Source organism: Mus caroli, chromosome 5, assembly GCF_900094665.2.
Source record: "Mus caroli chromosome 5, CAROLI_EIJ_v1.1, whole genome shotgun sequence".
Lineage (NCBI taxonomy): Eukaryota > Metazoa > Chordata > Mammalia > Rodentia > Muridae > Mus > Mus caroli.
This window is the reverse complement of record NC_034574.1, coordinates 29,708,093-29,729,164: the sequence shown is the minus strand read 5'-3', so window position 1 is coordinate 29,729,164 and position 21,072 is coordinate 29,708,093. Positions and strand designations below refer to the sequence as shown.

Here is a 21,072-nt window from a genome sequence, read left to right as displayed (position 1 = left end):
TTAACAAAGAAGTACACATGGCTCCCGCTGAATATGTAGCAGAGGATGGCCTTGTCAGGCATTAATGGGAGGAGAGGTCCTTGGTCCTATGAAGGCTCAATAGATGCCCCAGTGTAGGGGAATCAAGAGCAGGGAAGTGGGAGTTGGTGGGTGGGTGGGTGGAGGAACACCCTTATAGAAGCAGGAGAAGGGAGGATGGCATAAGGGGGTTCTGGGAAGGGGGGGAAACCAGGAAAGGGGATAACATTTGAAATGTAAATAAAGAAAATATCCAATAAAAAAAAAGGAACTGCACAATTGGCATATAAAAAAGAAGCGGGAGAGCAAACATTTGAAATGTAAATAAAGAAAATATCCAATAAAAAAAAAGGAACTGCACAATTGGCATATAAAAAAGAAGCGGGAGAGCAAACCATGAGAGGAAGCCAGTAAGCAGCGCTACTCTTTTTTTTTTTAATTTATTTATTTAAGTACACTGTGGCTGTCTTCAGACACCACAGAAGAGGGCATCAGATCTCATTACAGATGGTTGTGAGCTACCATGTGGTTGCTAGGATTTGAACTCACGACCTTCAGAAGAGCAGTCAGTACTCTTACCTGCTGAGTCATCTCTCCATCCCCCCCAGCACTCCTCTATTATCTCTGTATCAGTTCCTTTCCTGACTTCCCTTAGTGGACTGTGATGTAGAAGTATAGGCTAAAATAAACCCTTCCCTCCCCAAGTTGCTTTTAGTCAGTGTTTTATCACAACAATATAAATCCTGACTAAGACACCTGGGTTATATAAGTAGTAAGGACTGCTGAGGGGAGGGAGGTTCCTGAACTGTTGAAGTCTAAGTTGTACAGAGAGTTCCAGGGTTCTAGCTTTAGTGAGCTGTGTCCCATGCCAGGGTGGGATTTTGGTGATGCACTGCCTTTTGAGTCATCCATGATCCTAGAAGTAACCACTCACCCATACCACTGTAAGTAACCCTTATGCATCCACTGGTTCACCAAGTTGGATTTTAGAGGCATCTATACTTTAGTTTGTTAATGCTTCCCTATGGGTTGAGCAAACATTTGTTCCTATCTCCCCCAAAACACTGTCATGCAACAGGTTGCTGCTGCATGTATGAGACACATTTCTGTAATCCCAGCACCCAAGCAGCACAGGCAAGAGGATCACTAGTTCTACACCAGTACATAATCTTGTCTGAGAGAGGGTTGGGGAGAGGGATCAAGAGAGGGACAGAGACAGACAGACATCTCTTATGTTTATCCATCTGCTAGCATAGATGCTATTTCCACTGCTCTTCAATCCTTTGGACAGATCCAGATTCTATCTGGTATAATTTTCTATCTGCTTGAAACACTTCCTTTAAAATGTCTTAAACTCATTGCTTGTCAGACAGAGGTACTCCTCAGAGGTATGTCTGAGAACCTCTTTATTTCACCTTTTCATTTGACAAGAGATTTTTACTGAGGATAGGATGTCTTACAGATGGCACTTCCCTGGATTTTGGCAGGCATTTCCTATAAGAAGTAGGCTGTCTCCTTATTTTAGTTCAGGCTCAGCCTTTTTCCTGTCTTATTTCTTCTTCCCATACCCTCAACCTTTTGCTTCTTAGACAGTAAAAAAAAAAAAAAAAAAAAAGTTAAAATGTTTTAATGTTTCTTACACTGTTTTAGTGCTTGTGTATGCTAACCTAGTTTAATTTCTGGGCCAATATTGACTAACTGTTCTTGTTACAAATTGTAACTTCCTACACTTTGTTGCATTTCTGATTGATTTTTATTGTGGTCAGATTTTGTTTTTAAGACAGCACTTTAATCTGTCTCTATTGTGGCCCCAAGTGTCTTTCTTCTAACAAAAATTCTGATGATTTTTGTTGCCAATGTGAATGGTGATGCTTAAAGTACAACACATATCAAGCTCCTGGTTCTGGTAACAGAAGTCCATGCTGAGACACATGGAAGACTGGAAGAAGAGAGCACAGAGAGGCCATGCTTCCCTTCCCATACCTTACCCTCTGAGTCTCTACAATCTGGCTGCTCCTGAGCTATAGCTTTGTAGCAAGCCAGAAAATGTTAGTATTTTCTTGAGTTCTGCAAGCCACGCTAGCAGAACTCCTCAGCCTAAGGAGAAAGGTCATTCAAATCTCAGATTAGTCACTCAGTGGCCTCCCACAAGCCTGTGACTGCTACATGAAGAACAGCCCATGAGACAAAGCTGTATAACTATGTGGGATGTGACATTAACTTCAAGAAAACACTGAATTAACCTACTAAAATGCATAGTTGGTCTCAGTTTCAGAATGGGGGATTAGATCTTCAACACACAGACTGGGTTGGGGAGATACACATTTAGTCCATAACAACTAATAAAGATGAACTTCTAATATAGGAAACACGAAATAAACATTGAGCCCACCCTGATTCCTTTCTTCTTTTCTTTTTGTTTGAGAAGAAGTCATGCTTTTATAAAGCCCGGGCTAGTCTCTAAGTCATGAACCTCCTGCCTCTGCCTGAGTAGTAGCCCAGTCAAATTTCTTTCTTGAAATACGTGTGTGTGTGTGTGTGTGTGTGTGTGTGTGTGTGTGTGTGTGTGTGTGTGATGCATTTTCTTATTAGGATAATACTCTGCTCTTTAATGATTCACCCTACAGACTATTAAGCCTTTAATTTATATAAATTGCCAATACAATCCCCAAGTTGAATTTACTTTCAGTTTTGATTATGGGGAATTTTGACATTGAAGCTATATTCTAAAGCCAAGTGTCCTAGCTAGTTTTCTGTCCAAGGTGACATGAGCTAAACTCGTCTTTGAGGAAACTTCAATTGAGAAAATGCCTTCATAAAATGGGACTTTAGGCAGAAGAGTCTATAGGACATTTTCTTACATAATGATTGGTTGGGAAGGGCCAGGCTCATTGTGGATGGGAACACCCCTGGGCTCATGCTCCTGGCTTCTATAAAAAAGCAGGCCAATCAAGCCATGAAGAATAAGCTAGCAAGCAGTACCCCTCCACAGTCTGTATGAGATCCTGCCCTGATTTCTACAGTGGTAGACTTTTACACACATGTATAAGTGAAAGATGCTTTTGATCATGGTATTTCATCACAGCAATAGAAACTCTAAGAGATCAGGTCTATAGTCTAAGCATTCAGGAGGCAGAAGAAGAGGAGCAGGAATTCAAATTTTTTGCTATATAGTGAGTTTGAAGCCATCCTGGGCTAAATGAGACCTTGTCTCAGACAAACAAACAGAAAGTAGGAGGCTCAGTAGATAAGAACACTTGCTATTCTTGCAGAGAGGACCTAAGTTTGTTTCCCAGCATCCACACAGCAACTTATGACCATCTGCTAATTCCAGTTCCAGGGACTCCAGTACCTTCTTATGGTCTCTGTGGGTGCCAGGCACATACAGGGAACAAATATAAAATAGGGACAAAACACTCATTCATTTATTTAAAAATAAATAAATCTTAAAAGAATACAAATTAAATTACTAACATGCCATTCAATTATCATATGACTAAAATTCTCATATATAAGATGACAAGAAGAAAACATTTCCTATAAGAGAACCCAGATACCCTTATAGCACAGCTACAAATGTGGTAAAACATCCTGATTTTAAATGGACTTTTCTTGATGCAGGGTTTTGCTATGTTGCCCAGACTGATCCTCCTGTCTCAGCCTGCCAAATACTGGGATTGCAAGCATGTACCAAAATACACTTAGCCTAAATGAACTTTTAAGAGATAGCGAGGGGTACAAAGAACATGGTAATGCATGAAGAGTGAAAACACTGAGTCTTTAGATACAGTGGGTGGGGTGGAGCTTCAAGGCAGAGTTTCTCTGTGTAAGCTCTAGCTATCCTGGAACTCACTCTGTAGACCAGGTTGGCTTTGAGAATCACCTGCTTCTGCCTCCCAAGTGCTGGGATTAAAGAAATGCACTACCACAGCCCAGCAACCAGGTTTTGTTGTTGTTGTTGTTGTTCTTTGTTTTCTGTTTTTTATGAGTTAAAGGTTTCTTTGTATAGGTCCTGGTATTGGCTCTGTAGTCCAGGCTATCCCTGAACTCACCAAGATCTGCCTGCCTCTGCCTCTTGAATGCCAGGTTACAGGTATATCCACCACCACCCTACTCAGTAATTACCAGAGAGATCTTTTAAACAAAGAAAGAAAAACAACAATAAAAATAACCAAAAACAAAAAGAAAAGAAGAGGCTGGGGAGATGGCTCAGCACTGGCTACCCAGCAACCCATCTATAAAGAGATCTGATGCCCTCTTCTGTCATGGAGGCACGCATGCAAGCAGAGTACTCATATACATAAATATATAAATCTTTTTTTAAAAAAGCCAATTACCTGAGAGACTGTGCCACAATGTTTTCACATATTGTTAGACAATGATTCACACGGTCTTTCTTGGTGGCTGAGAGTTCCTTCTTTCTACAAAAAAAAAAACAAAAGGAAAAGAAATGAGCATCCATTTGACTGAGGTGACTACTTCATTTGTTTCTATATTTCATTCATTCCTAAGTACTTTTTGGCTACAACTAGTGAATCATAAACTCCATGCTGGGAAGAGGGCAGCATGATGAAGGGATGATGACAGATGAGGTCTACTAAGAGCTTCCTCACACGACACTCAGAAAAGTCAGACATGTGAAAAAAAGTAGCTTATGTCTTCCCAGAAAGAGACTTCCTGACCGGTCACATAGACTGCTGGTCACCCACCAAAATTTGCCTAACACAAGCACATAACTTCCTCTCGTAAATGTATTGGGAATGCAAGTGATATACAGAATTTCCTATTGTATCTGCGTGTCCAAGCTATCTTCCTCCAATCAGAACAAACATGCCCAACACTCAAGTGTCAATTATATAAATAAAGACAATAAGAAGAGTGCAGAGCAGCACGGCAGCATCGTGGGTCCCTTTATCATCTTCAGAAGCACAGGCTCCCACACCTCCCATCCTCATAAGAAGCTCACTGCAGCAATGCTAGAATGGAAATCTAGCAAACGCTCTTCATTCACCTGCTGAAAGATAAACAAAATGCAATAGCCAAACAATGGAAACATATCTAAGAAAAGGAAGTAACTACTAACGGGAAACAAGGACAGATCACAATGCACTACACTTGAGGAAAGAACTTAGTAAGACTCCTATGACCAACACAGGGCCATTCTATTTTTAGAACAAATCAAAACTGTAAGAATTAAAATATGACCAGTAATGTCAGGGGTGAGGAGATGACAGCAAAGCAGCATAGGGAGCTTTGGGTAGCGACAGAACCAACCTAACTCCTGATTATGGAAGCAAGACAGCTCAGATGGTAAAATGACTCGCCATATAAGCCTGAGGATCTGAATGTGACCCCTGGAGCTCACAATAGAAAAACCTAGCTCTAATGTTGTCCTCTGACCTCCACACGCATTCCTTTGCACATGAGACATGCAAACACACACTCAAACACTTGACATGTACATGCACACCATATAATAATAGTAAAGTAAATTTATGAATCCTGATTATGGTAGTCACAGGGATTGCATTAGTTAAATCTCAGAATTGTATACCAAAAAGAACATTTCCTCACACTGTAAAGAAAATACTATGAGAATAAAATGCTTTCTTCTCTAAATCACTTGTAATAAGCCTCTGTTGCAACAGCTTAGGTTTTTACCTACCTTAAAATAGCCATTAGGATGCTTCCAGAACACTAACCCCATTAAACATTTTAGGAAGCAAACACCAACCCATTATCCTTTGATTTGCACAGGAAAAATCTGTCCCAGGTTTTAAATGAACTGAAATTACACATGTCTTAAAGGGGTCATGTTACACCAGTACCAAGTAGTGACAAAAAGGCTACCTGATGCTGATGAGATGGCTCAGCAATTAAGCACACCAGCTGCTCTTCCAGAGGTTCTGAGTTCAATTCCCTTCAATTGCCAGCAACCACATGGGTGGCTCATGACCATCAAAAAGGGTATCTGTTGCCCTCTTCTGGCATTCTGGTGTACTTGCAGCACAGCACTAATACATTCATTAAATAATAAAGCAATAAGTGTAAAAAAAAAAGAAGGCTGACAACACTGAACTCAGTGACCTAATTACATTTATTATGGAAACATTCATTATTTGAGATTTTCAGTCACCTCGGATCCAAAGCCAAACTGACCAAGTCCCTTTGCTCTGGCCAACTTTCCCAATTGTAACTGACGGGACTTAGCTAACTCAGACAGCATGGTAAATAGGTACTTTTGACAGGTCCACCATGATCAGTGGTATATGGCTGCCCAAATAAGCAGGTCTGGGCCTCATCCACTTTCAAGAGGAAAGACTACTGCCCTTGGGGATTGTCATAAAGAGATTCCCAACGTCCCCTCGGGCTTTGACAAGTTTATGAGTCATGTGTCCACAGAAGCAGTATGTCAACATGCCAACTTTTCTGTAGTTAAAAATTACTGATGGAGTTGTATCACCTAGTAGAATCATGGAGGAAGTGGCTATTAATAAAGAATTTAAGGGGAAAAAAATCAGACCTGAAAAGATGACTTAGTGGTTAAAACATTTGCTGTATAAACAAAGGGGCCAAATCCAGATCCCCAAAACCCATTTAAATGCAAAGTGACAATGCAGCAGCCACTTGTGAATCCAGGGTGAGATGGGACTTGAGTCCTTGAGCTAGCTGGCTATCAAAGCCTGCGTTTGACTAAGAGACCCTGCCTCGAAGAACAAAGTACAAAAAGATAAGGGAGATTCCTGACATCAATCTTCGAGGCTTCCATACTCTAAAACACACCATACATACATGTCTGCCTCCATACAAGCACCACACACATCCACATGTTAAAAAAAGATTTTTAAAAAACCAACAGTTTCACACGAACTACATGTCTGATGAACGAGCTAGGCCTATGGAGCATTTATCTTACATCTTTGAAGTGATACAAATGAGTTGGAAAAAGTTTTCTCTGGTATTCATTCTCACTCTCCCTCCTTCATGAGATAACCCCATAGGATAAAGGTGGCAACAAAGAATATGATACAACATATTATGGCCTGCCACCTTCGACTTAGTCAAGCTTATCAAACTATGACTTATAGACAATACCAATCTTAACAATGAAATGAAAATTCATAATTCTTTTTGAGGCACTGGGCACCTTGGGGGAAGCTCTTATTTACCATGGCCCTTCTCTGGCTCCTGCTGGCACTTCTTCAGACAGTGTGCCTTAGATTGTACCCCCAGAAGTGAAGGTGAAGGGACCTTATCTTATCTACATTACTAGCACTCAGTACCCATACTATACAGAGTTCCACAAGAGCTCATCAAATGAAGTAAATTCCCAATATGGGAGAATATATTACAGAAATTATCAGTACTAGTTTCTTGGGTGAATCTTCGGCAACTCGGAAGATAAATGACAATGATCTTTAACTTTACACTTATGTATCTAAAATCAAGAGATCAAAGAAAGGTAGAAATAATAAAACTTCATCTAAAATGTCCTGAACTCAAACTCTTTAGTCTGGTAACTTGCTTGACTAGATGGGGGAGTGGAGAGGGACAAAGCCAGGAAGGAGGGGTTGAAAACAAGGCAGAAAGGAAAGGACCAATGAGACAGCTAATCTTAACTGACATCATCTGGAATCAACTAAAACCCAAGCACTGGGTATATCTGTGAGGGACTTTCTTGATTGGATTACTGGAGGTGGGAAGACCCACCCTAAATCTAGGTCACCTTCTGGTGGCAGCTCACATAAATGGACATGGAAGGAAGATTTTGTTGTTTGCCCTCGCGCCCTCACTCTCCATAGCTGATTCATCTATCACAGTAGTTATGAGCCATCCTAATGCTGAGATCCTTTAATAAGGTTCCTCAAGTCATAATGAACCCCAACCATAAAATTATTTTCATCGTACAGTACTTCATAACTGTAATTTTTGCTGTTATGAATCACAAGATAAATATCTGTGTTTTTCAATGGTCTTAGGTGACCCGTGTGAAAGGGCCGTTGGACCCCCAAATGTTGAGAACTAATTTATCTGTTGCTGAGGGATTCCTTCACTGGTATTAGAACCTACTTTTTCAGAACTCCAACACAGACTAAAGACCCCACACCTCTCTAGGAATCTCCCAGGACTCCAGCAACAGACTGGGACTACCGAGACATTCAATTTGAACAACTGCTGGATTCTTGGCCTTTCTGTCAGAGGAAAGTCACTGTTGGACTACCCAGACCACAGCTTATAAAGCAACATAAAAAATTCCCTTTTAAAAATGTACATGTGTGTGTATATATGTATGTATATATACACATTTTATATACCATATATACACACACATATGTGTGTATATATGTATGTATGTATGTATGTATATAGTAGTTTGAACGAGAATGGCCCCATGGACTCATATGCTTAAATGTTTGGTTCTAGTTAATGGACCTGTCTGACTGTGTCTCTTTCTATGTTTGTCTCTCTCGCTGTTTCTCTCTGTCTCTCTCTGTCTCTGTCTCTCTCGCTGTTTCTCTCTCTGTCTCTCTCTGTCTCTCTCTCTCCCTGCCTGCAAACTGCTAATCAGATGTGAGTTCTTAGCTACTTCTCAGCACCATAGCTGCCTGACTCTACAATCCTGCCATGATGATAAGAACTAAACCTCTGAAACCTGTAAGCAAGCCCCAATTAAATGCTTCTGTTTAAGTTGCCTTGGTTATAGTGTTTCATCACTAAAGAACAATAACTAAGACATACACACACACACATATACATCTTTTCAGTTCTGCTCCTTTAGAAAACCCTGACAAATACAAACAATGCAACTCTCCAAAGTTGTCCTCTAACTTCCACAGGCCCACAGCAGGTACACTCACATGTGCGCACACATATACAAACATACACGTGCAAAGGTCACTTGTTCACAGATTCACATCACTAAGAGGTCACTGTCAAAAAACGGGACAATAAACTATCACAGACAACCAAAGAAAAGACAAATCTCAAGTTTTCTCTTTTACCTCCTCCCAAACCATTTACAACAAACTAAACCCTTTTCAGGGAAAATTTGACCCTTCCTAACATCATAAAATTTTGCTAGTTCCCAATAGTTGCTAGTTTGACTTAAAATTCAAACAAGTTATTAAGTGTCTGCTTTGTGTGAAAAGCAAGCCATCTACTTGCTCTTACAATAATGATATTGTTCCTCTTTTCTTATATCCATCATGCATCTGTTTTCTGGCCCTGTACATTCTAAGAGCAGCACAACTCTTCTATCAGAATCCATCTCTCATGATGCCAGATTTAAAATTCAGGCCAGAACATCCAGACCTTATGTTGCAGGATATTTGATCACACAGTGAACTCTAAGATTGTGTTATTTACTGAGGAAAAAAAAAAAAACAACAACAACAAAACTTATTTCTCATTGTGGTGTGGCTAAGCCCTTAGCATACACCTAAGCCACTTCTGGCTGGAATACAAACACACCCTTTAATCTCAATCAATGAGGGTAAAAGTAGTTTATAGAAGAAGTCTAATTGAATAGTAGACAAAGTGATGAATTAGAGAAAGATTTGCTAGAATAGGATCTGCCCAACTCTCACTAGAAGAAAAAGGGGGAAAAAAGCTACTTGCAGTGGAAGGCAGAGAGAGGAAGGAGGCAGTTTTCCCTGGACAGTGATAGAGAGACAGGTTACAGAGAGAGGACAAACTAGACACAGGTGAAGATAGGACAAGCCAGAGAATGAGAAGGAGCCAGAAAATTAGAACAGATTGTCAAAGTTAGTATGAGGCCAAACAGAACAATGCAGAAGAAGCCAAGAGAGAGAAACCAGATTCAATCAGTCAGCTTGGAGAGGAGTCTGAGCCAGAACAGCTAACTGAATTGAATCAGCAGCCAGAGATCAGAAAGAACAAGAAAGGGTGAGCTTATGGAGCAGTGAGTTTCAGAAGTTGAAAATAGTCTCGGCATAAATTATATTGTATGGAGACTAGCACCTTTGGGGACTAAGTCTAGGTTAATGGACAGAGGCAGTAAGCCTTGGAGACAATTACTCCAGGAGAATAAAAGATAGTTTTACAGTCTTATAACAAGCATTTCCTCTTAGCACACCAAATACTCTTATTTAAAGTATGAGAGTCAGAAGGCACCCTCAGAACAGAGATGACACTAGCCAGAAATATCAGAAAATGAAAATCCTTCTGCTATACTCTACAGGTCAGAAGCCAGAACCTCTAATACAGACTTCTCAGCCAATTAGAACACAATCCCAATATTATAACTTGGCAGCATTCAAGAGATTGAACCAGGAGAATCAGGAATTTGACAAGAGCCTTGAATATACAGAGCAAGACTTTGTCTCAAAACAACAAATCAATCTGACCTCAGGCTACCTTTCAACTTCATTCCTTATATTCTCCAACCTGCAGGGGACTCTGGCCCTTTAAACTTTAGCTTAAAAAGAGGAGAAACAGAATAGAAATGATAAAGCTGCAGGTGTCTGGCATACATCTTCCAGCTGAGTTCTGTAAAGCACCCACCCCTCTTCTTCTCTCACTCCTGGCTGGCCTGGAACCCAGTCTAGCCCTCTCAAGAAGTCAAGATCCTCCTGTCTCATCTCTGGCTCTTAGTGCTAGAACTGCAGCCCTCACCACCACACCTAGCCTAGGTCCCAGCCTGAAATAACATTTTTTTCTGCCTCATTCTGTCCAATAAGAAAATCTGATGTAAAATAAATAACTAAACAAATATTTGTAGCTATTTCATTCTTTATGAAATTAGATGGGATTTTTAGAGGTAAGTCAGACTTATTTGTTTTTTATGAAAAATAAAATAGCTCAGGGTTGGAACTGTATCAATAGGGTAAAAACAACCTTGGCTCTTCAACCACCTGAAACTACATCTTCAAAATGAAAACAAGCTTCAGCCAGACTATTTTAAGTGCAACAAAGCAATCTACACAGGCTCACAATTGTGGGGGCGTGTAAAATCCAGGCTCTAGAGCAGCACACTGTAACAAAATTTTAACTTATCTAAGAACTACTTCTAAAAATATAAATTTGGCCTTCATAATTAAATTCATTTTTAAAAAGATTTATTTATTTTATTTATATGAGTACACTGTAGGTGTCTTCAGACACATCAGAAGAGAGCATCAGATCTCATTACAGATGGTTGTGAGCCACCATGTGGTTGCTGAGAATTGAACTCAGGACCTTTGAAAGAACAGTCAGTGCTCTTAACCTCTGAGCCATCTCTCCAGCCCCCATATCTAAATTCTTAACTTTAGAATTACACTGATTGTTCTTTTAAATATGTGATTACAGGGCTTGGAGAGATGGCTCGATGGTTCTGAGTGCTTATTGCTAATCTAAAAAAAAAACCCAAGTTCAGTTCCCGGGACCTATATCAGGTGGCTCACAACCACCTGTAACTCCAGAAACATAGGATCCAAAACCCTCTTCAGGGTACATGCACTCATGTCCATATAGACTTCCACACAGATACATATATAGACACCTAATTAAAAATAAAAATCTTAACAACGTGATTCCACATTAAGAGAAGAGGGTAGACTGGAATTTGAAAACATTCCTCTCCCCTCCTCTCCCTTCTCCCCCTCCCCTTCCTCCTCTTCCTCCTCCTCCTCCCTCCTCCACGAACACATGAAACGTACACTCCATACTGGGGGCAAGACTGAAGCTGTTCTACCCTTAAGAAGCACAGCAGCCTGGAGCAGGAATGCATTGCTTCTGATTCTTCAACAGTTGCTCTTTGATTTTTGTCAAGTCCTATCTTTACATGACAGTGTTGCTGAACACTTAGACCACTTTCAGAAAGGTTTGGTGTTTTTGTTTTGTCTTGTTTCAAGACAGACAGGTAGTCCTGGCTGTCCTGAAACGCTGTAGACCAGGCTAGCCTCAAACTCACAGAGATCTAGCTGCCTCTGCTCCCCAAGTGCTGGGGTTAAAGGTATGTGCCGCCACCACCACCTGAGTAGAAAGATTTTTTTTAAATGTATATGAGTACACTGTAGCTGTTTTCAGACACACCAGAAGAGGGCATCAGATCTCATTACAGATGTCTGTGAGCCACCATGTGGTTCCTGGGAATCGCACTCAGGACCTCTAGAAGAGCAAGTTAGTGCTCTTAAACACTGAACCATCTCTCCAGCACCAGAAAGATTTTTTTTAAAGGTTAAATCAACACCTGATTTGGAACTATAGGATATACTTTCTCAAGAAGTGATAATACTGAAAAACTACACTTAAACACACATACTCACACACACAAAATCATGCAGCAACACTTAGACTATCAAAATGGTCTTTTAAGCAACAAAACCCTCCAGTCTTCCAATAGCAAAGGACAACGATGTGACAATATTGTCTATGTGGGAGACAGAAGATGCCATCTAGGAAAGACATAAGAATCAGTATGAAGGACAAAGGTTCTTCAAATACTAAGACAGACTGGGGCATAATGTACTGTACAATGAAAAGTATTATTAACAAGAGATGGTCCTTATTTTAAGATAACTAGAACCAAACATGGTGAACATCTTCACTCCTAGAATGCAGGGAGTAGAGATAGGAGAACCACAGCATGCTCAAGGCCATGGGCTACAACACAAAACTCTGTCTTAAATAGATAAACAACCCCAGAACAAAGTGAGAAATAATTATGCCAAAAGATCCTACCATGCCTGTGGTGGCACACACCTTTAATCCCAGCACTTCGGAGGCAGATCTCTGTGAGTTTGAGACCAGCCTGCTCTACAGAGGGAGTTCCAGGACAGGCAGGGCTACAAAGAGAAACCCTGTCTTAGAGAGAGAGAGAGAGAGAGAGAGAGACACCCACCCACTGCCATCCCACTGCCATGACACACTGCACTGGCAGGGAAAAAAGTCCAGAGATCTGCCTGCCACACTGCAGAGAGGGGTGGGGGAGGACACTGCTGCCATGTCACATGGGTAGCTGTAGACACCTAGAGGTCTGCATGCCACCATGCCAAACAGCACAAGCAGAGGAGATCACCCAGAGGCATACCAGCATCATGGCCTGCCTGCAGCAGGAGTCTCTGCAATGTTCAAGTATGTGGTGGACAGAAGGAAGAGAAAGAGAAGCAGAACAGTCTGCACAGTATGAAGAGAGAAGGAACTGAGACAGGCGGATGAAGAGGAAGAGCCTATTGTGAGTAGCCAGCCCTGCCACTTGAAGCCATGGTGAAGTACCAACCCCTGCTGCCACTGAGGACCATGTCTGGATCTGTGGCCATGCAGTGGCAGGGATTGATGTTGATGTTGTGGCTCACATTATCACTAGAAACCATGGGGATGTTCCTGGTCTGTGCAGCCATGTATCTGTACAGAACTGGCTTTGGCACTCTAGAGAGCTGGCACACCTCTCACCAGCAGCAGTACTCAGGAGAGTAGGCCCTGAATCTTACCTGGGCAGCAGAGTAGAGCTGGCCCTGGTGGTAGGGGCACAGGTGACCTAGCCTCAAGGGTGAGATCGAGGGAGAGCTGGACTGGCCACTCATCTGCCATTGGGTGGTGTGTGTGTGTTTTGGGGCAGGGAGGTGTCCTCCCTCCTCATGACCCTGCTTCTTACAAATGATAGCATCGAGTGGCCTAGCAGTGCTGGAGAACAGCCCTGGTGATGCAGATGCAGGAGAGCCAGCGGGCTGACCAGCACAACTACCACCCAGGCCCAGATCCAGGGCTTTGAGTTGGAGCACCCCAACATCTACATCATCTGTGAACCGTTGGAGTACATAAAAGAGCCAGTCCTGCTGATCCAAAGCTGCAGGAACTTGATGACACAGAGTAACAACTGAATAAACCAAGAGGAGTCCTGGAGAAGATCCAATATTAATGGTGTGACATAAGCCAGAGACCTTGAATCAGATCAATGACTCATTGCAATGATCATTTGCATGTGAAGATGTGCAGACAGACGGGTATACTGTGGCACACACTGTGACATGCTACAGTTTCTATTATGAAATGTTTTCTATACATTATTGGTTTTTCTGTTTGTGTGGTTTTTCTTTTCTTTTGAGGGGGAAGATGCAAGGGCAGAGGGGGGAAATGGGACAGAGAGATGAGTGGGGTACATGATATAAAACTCACAAAGAACTAATAAAAAGTTTTTTTTAAAAAAAAAGAACCTACTTAATGTGAATTCTTTTAATAATATAAACTTAATAACAATAAAAGGGAGGAAAAACACACAGGACAATGAGGAAACTGCTGAAAAAAGAAGTATCCACATTAGAAGAACCAATAAGAAGTCTATTTTACACCACACACAAAAACAAGCCAACTTCATTGGGCAAATCAATATGCCATTTATGCAACAGTATCAGGAAACGTCTCATGATCTCAAGTTGATGAAAAATTTATCATAAAAGAAATAAAAGCACTTACAATAATGGAAAAGTACGACAAATTGGATGTCACCAAAATGGGAACTGCTCATTAAAAAGCACCATTTTGTGAGGGAAAAGACAGGCCAGCATATCCTCACAGCAGCATTTGTCAAAGTTTAATAACCCAAGCATGCACTAATAAGATGAGAAAAACAGGGCATACTCATATAAAACAGACAAACTAAATGGGTTACCAACAACACTGAAGAAAAGGAGCTTTGACACAGTGTGAGGTGTGAATAGGAGGAGCTCTATGATTCTAGTCATGTGATATTCAAAACTGAATAGGCACTGTGGTTAAATTCAGTGGTTAAGTGTGTATGAAATTTGCTCAAAGCCAAGTTTAATCTCTGTCATAACTCCTTCTCCAAAAGAAACCCAAATTAAGATTGTTTAAAGGTGTACATTCCCACAGTACTGAAGGAAGAGAACCCTGAGGCCCCAGAGCTCGTTTCTGACTGTCAGTGGTAACGAAACTTTACAGTTACACATGCACATTTTAATACAATGTGTGTGTGCTTTGGCACTCACATGGAGATCAAAAGACAACTTGTGGAAACTGGTCCTCTCTTTCTACCACATGGGTCCCAGAGATCAAACTCAGAATGTTAGCAAGCACTTCACTATTTTACTAGCTCACAAAGTTTTGTATTGGTTCAGTTTTGGATTTTTGACTACAGGGTCTGACTATGTAGCCCTAGCTGTCCTATAACTCACCATGTAGACCAGACTGGCCTCAAACTCACAGAGACCTGAGTGCTGGGATTAAATATGTGGGGCACCACGCCCGGCCTACACACAGTTTTTTGTTTTGTTTTGTTTTTGTTTTTAATTAAAAGAAATAAGTTTTTAAAACATGAAACTGGTAAGTAGAAAAAAATAACTTGAAAAACAAAAGTAGGAAGTATGAAAAGTGTCATATGTCTAATCAAGTTCAGATTATAACTCTATACATGTAATAAGTACTTCCTGAGAACTTGCCATGAACCTGATAGTCTAGATTTAGTGACTAAAAAACAAACAATTCCCATCCAGCTCCTTCCAGAGTAGGAGACACATGCAAAGAACTAACATATCAGTCATGCTAGCAAAATGAGAAAGGGACAGGACCCCACATGTCCTCAGTCCTCACAACTCTCCCCACCCTAAGTATGAAGCGATCAGCTTAGAAAGGATCCATTAGCAGAGAAGAAAATCACACCCAGGGCTAATAAAGGAAAGGCTGTACCCAGTGTGCAAACACACACACACACCCCAAAGTTTTATTTAATCATACAAATGCTGGTTGACTAAAGAGCCAAGGCCTAGGATTTGCCCACGATATACTCTCTATCATAGAAAAGGACACCTTTAATCCCAGCACTTGGGAGGCAGAGACAGGCGGATTTCTGAGTTCGAGGATTTCTGAGTTCGAGGCCAACCTGGTCTACAAAATAAGTTCCAGGACAGCCAGGGCTATACAGAGAAACCCTGTCTTGAAAAAGAAAGAGAGAGAGAGAGAGAGAGAGAGAGAGAGAGAAAAGGACTCTATACCAGAGTCTTTCCTGCTCTTAAGTTAACTGAATGCAACAGAAGATACTAGAATGTATAATTAAAAAAAAAAAAAATGACCCTATTCAAAGACATGTACAATTACAATGTGTCAAGTGAAAATTGTAATATACTTTTTTTTTGTAATATACTTTTAAAACCAATGTTAAAAAGGAAGAGTAACAGTGGTGGCTGGTGGTCACAATGGAACACTGTGTTTTTACAATCATAGATTGTATACTCAAAATGGTTATGTTTTATGTGATGTTATTTTGCCATAAGGGGAAACAAAATAACCAAAGATCTAACATTACAGGAAAAAAATGATACATAAGTAAAATCATATAATGAGTAGGCATTAGGAATCAGCTTGCTCAATGGCCTATAATCTCCACTATTTACCTGAGCTGCTGCAGGTATCAGCAGCTGAATTCCTTGTTGTTAGGTAGCTTAACTACCTATTGACGACTTCTAAACTGATTCCAGCTTGAGGCTATTACCCCTAGATCTGTTGATCATTTGCATACAGGTTTTATGAGACTGTTAATTTTAGATTCTCCAGAATTAATGTTCAGGAGAACAATTGTTGTTTTGTGTAGTGATTGTTCATTACTTACAGAATGTAAATGAAATGATGTGTGAAAAAAAAACTTATAGAGCTGGAGAGATGGCTCAGTTGTTAAGAGCACTGATTGCTCTTCCAGAGGTCTTGAGTTCAATTCCCAGCAACCACATGGTGGCTCACAACCATATACACATACATACATACATACACACATATATATAAATATGTATATATATGTATGTGTATACATATATATGTGTGTATATATATATATATAAAATCTTTTTTTAAAAAAAGAAAAAACGTTTAGAAACTATTTTGAAAGCTAATTTAAAAGTATAAATGTTTTTTAAAGGAGTTTCAACATAGGTATGTACATGACAATGTATCCCCAGAAAACATGTGCTAAGCATGAGATACCGCCTTACAAGTTATTAGTCATGGAGGTCCCAGAAGCACCTTCCTATCCAAACAACACAGGCTATTTCTATCACTCTTGGTTGCCCAATGTAACTAGCTAATAGTAAAACCCTATTGATGAAGATACAACATACTATGGTTGCATAGAAGACATAGAGAAATCAAGATAGAACTGATCTGAAAACTTCCTCTTGGCTGGTTAGGTTTTATAATGCCAGGTGTTTTGCAGGCCACTGGGGGAGAAAAGACATCAATGGTCTTACTAAGCACTGGACCCTGAATGCTATAATATAGACAAAGGCAAAATGTGACCACTGGTGCAACAGTGATGTAAAGAATACAAAGATAACCCACAGCTTTCTGACTAGACTTAAAAGTGTGCGCCACAAAAGGTACACACCTAGTCAAAAGCCCATGACTCAGGGGAAGGAGGTTACAGGTCCTAAAACAGGACCCTACTACTGCTGTTTTGCTAAGTAGATGTGTTGTTAGACTACCTTCTACATATTTATGTTTGGGAGCTGGATGTGGTGGTGCATGCTTTTAATTCCAGCATTTGGGAGGCAGAGACAAGTGAACCTGAGTTTAAGGCCAGCCTGGTCTACAGAGTAAGTTCCAGGATGGCCAGGCTACAGAAAAACCCAGTCTCAAACAACAAACCAACCAAATAAACAAACAAGAGTAAATATTTACATTTATACCTACAGACTAGTGCTACTGTCAGGCCTTGGCCAAAGAAACCTCTTTCTGCAGTGGGCAGCAACTCAAAAACTCATAGTATACTGAGAATAAGTGACTGATAAATGTCAGCCTAAATGTGACATCTAAATTGACCCCCACACCCAAGGTTCAGGGAAGGGAAGGGGTAGAGAGAATTTAAGAGCCAGGTTTTATAGAGCTCAATGAAATTCTGTCTTCCAGACATGGCATGGCTGCTGTAATAATAAACTCACTGCAGTTATGGTTACCACACAAGAACTGGGTGGGAGATACACCTTTAGTCCCTACACTGGGAGGCAGCAGCACTCATCTCTGTGTGTTTGAGGCCAGCCTGATCTACATGGCTAGTAGTTCCAGGACAGCCAGGGCTACACAGAGAAAGCCTGCCTCAGGAAAAAAAAAAAAAAAAAAAGACCAGTCAACATTCCATTCCAGCAAGCAGCACTAACTGGATTCAGTGGGTCATTAAAAAAAGGCATGGAGGTGGGAGAAGGACATGCTGAGGTATAGATGGGAGGGAGATAGTAGGGATCCTATGGGAGAAGGACATGCTGAGGTATAGATGGGAGGGAGAGAGTAGAGGCCCTGTGGGAGAAGGACATGTTGAGGTATAGATGGGAGGGAGAGAGTAGGGGCCCTGTGTGAGAAGGACATGCTGAGGTATAGATGGGAGGGAGAGAGTAGGGGCCCTGCATGAGATTCTGATACATTGTATACATGCATGGAACTGTCAAAGAATAAAAAAAACATTTTCTTTAAAAAAAATAAAAGAATGTTTCATGACTTGAAAATTTTAAGAAATTCCAATTCTATGTACTCATTCTCTTATATATTTTCTATGGCTGCTTTCATGCTACAGTGGCAGAGCTGACTGGTTGTGATGGCATTATGGCCACAAAGCCTTAACCGTTTACTATCTGGCCATGAAGTTTGCCAATATTGATGGATAGAATCACAAGGGATCCAGAATAACTAAAGCAACACTGAAAAAGACAATGTTGGGGAGCATACTTCATGATTTGAGATCACGATACAAACCAGTAATCAAGACTGTATAGTACTGGCATAGAACAGACACACAATCAATGGCAAAAAATGGAAGTAGAAACATTTACATATGGACAGGTAATAATTTTCAACAAAGATGTCAATACAGTTCAGTGAGAAAAAAACATTCTCTTTAGCCAAATGCTAAATTACACATGCAAAAGAAAAGAGTCAGACCTCAATCTAAACCACAAATTCAAATTGAGTCAGACTTACAAACAACTCTTAGAAAAAGAGGGAGTAAATAAATCTTTGTGATTTCAGATAAAAGAGTGATTTCTTAAGTATCTAACATACTGTAGCTAAAGACAAAATTAGACTTCATCAAAACTTAAAATGTCTATGCTTTGAAGAACATAATTAAGAAAGTGAGGCAAGCCTAAATCCTGAGTTTAACTCTTCAGCATTCAGCATAAAAACTGGGTGTGGTTATTCATGTCTGTAACCTCACTATGGTCAACAGGGTCAGGCAGATCCTCAATATTTGCTGGTCAGTCAGCTTACTAGAAATCCATTGGTAGCTTTAGGTTTAGTCAGAGAAGTGGCGAGCAATAGAGGAAGACACTCAATATTCTTTTGGCCTCTGCAAACCCCTAACACATATATACACTCCACACCATTCAAGAGATGTACTGCCCCCCCAACCCCCCACTGTGATGGGACATATCTATGGTCCCAGTACTTGGGAATCTGTGCCATGAAGATTTGAAGCCAACTTAGACTACACAATATACCAGGCCAGCCAGAAGTACATAGCAAACTTCGATCTCAAAAGTAAACAAAAAAAGAAATTGAAAGGACAATCTTAGCCTGGCAGTGGTGGCACATATGCTTAATACCAGCACTTGAAAAGCAGAGGCAGGCAGATCTCTGAGTTCCAGGCCAGCCTGGTCTACAGAGTGATTTTCAGGACAGTCAAGGCTACATAGAGAGACCTGTCTCAACAAAACAAAACAAACAACAACAATAATAAAGGGGCAATCCACAGAAAGGCTTTTAAACTTATATCTCATAAAGAAATAATATCCAGAACACATAACAAAATAAAAAAAATGTGCAAGAATGAAGACTTAGACTTGGAGTCTGTGCTCCTGATCTAATTGTTGAACTCCCCACACTTATTTTGTCTTAGAATAAACCCTCACCTTTCCCCGCTCTCTGTAGCTTCCGTTGCTGTTTTCTATTTGGAGATAAATGCAGTAACTGATAACACCTCAACCCTTTGCTCCACCCCCACTATAACTCTTACCCTCACTCATTTCATCCAGCAAAAACATGACATCACTAATCCCCACACAGGAAAGCCTTTGACAACTCCCCCTTGCAGGAATACTCCTCTTCCATACACCCTCCTGGTAGACTTCTGACTCTTCAGATCTTTATTCAAAAATAAGCCTTCAACTAAGCAGATATTATTTAAACACCCTGTCTAAAACATGTCAAGCCCTGGCATTTCCTAATCCCCTTCCCTACTTTACTGCATGCGCCTCATCACTCACTATGAACAAACTATTCTGCTTACTGTCTATGTCTCTCCCAAGAATTTTAGCTTCATGAGGCATGACTTTGTTCCCTGCTAAAACCTGCAACTAGAACAATGCTAGGCACATAGGAGATGATCAGCAAATATTGATAAAAGAATGACTATGCTCAGGAAGACTAATGAGGATTATTAAGGGTGAATGTCAACTGTTCAAGGCCTATCGGATCGACAGCAGCTAGCAGAGCAGAGAACAAGTTCTCAGCTACTTCAACAGAAGCCCACACATGGCTGTGACACTGGTTCTACGGAACACAATGAGAGTCACAAAAACAGAACAAACTCATTCTAAAACTGTTTTGGCTGGTCTCATTTCGAAAAAAAGGACTTTTAACTGAGTCAAGTGGACAAATGCCAAAATTGAAGCTTCTAAGCAGTGAGTTTGTTACTTATTATTAATGAACACTTGGTTTTTCAACAGCAAAGTACATAGAAATATGAGATAGACGCTAATGGAGCTGATTTTAGAAAATGTTACAGTTAGTTATGTACAGTGTAGTAACAAGTTATTTTATTAAAATAAAAGCTTTTAAAAGCTTTTGTTCCAAAATACTTTTGTTTGTAAATAATTTAAAAATCTGTCCTAACATATGCCCAAATTTTATCTGGAAGAACAAATGAAGTGTAACAGAGCTTGCTCCTGGGTACAAAGTTAGGAAAATGGGGAGGGAGATGTTTTCATTATTTAACCGTTTTTATCTTTGGGACTGTATCATGTTAATGAATTACTTTTGCAAACTAATTTGTGTTTGAAGCAGGCACAGAACAATCTCTCCCTCTCTCTCTCTCTCTCTCTCTCTCTCTCTCTCTCTCTC

At 40.5% G+C, this 21,072-nt stretch overlaps 1 protein-coding gene across 2 annotated transcripts in view; it reads right to left on the bottom strand.

Moving 5' to 3' along the window:
* Htt (huntingtin) overlaps positions 1–21,072 on the bottom strand; it is a 147,431-nt gene that overhangs the window by 124,381 nt on the left and 1,978 nt on the right. For both annotated transcript variants that reach the window (XM_021163625.2, XM_029477727.1), the window contains exon 2: positions 4,356–4,439. In XM_021163625.2, the coding sequence (XP_021019284.1) occupies positions 4,356–4,439 (84 nt within the window). The remainder of the gene's footprint in view (positions 1–4,355; positions 4,440–21,072) is intronic.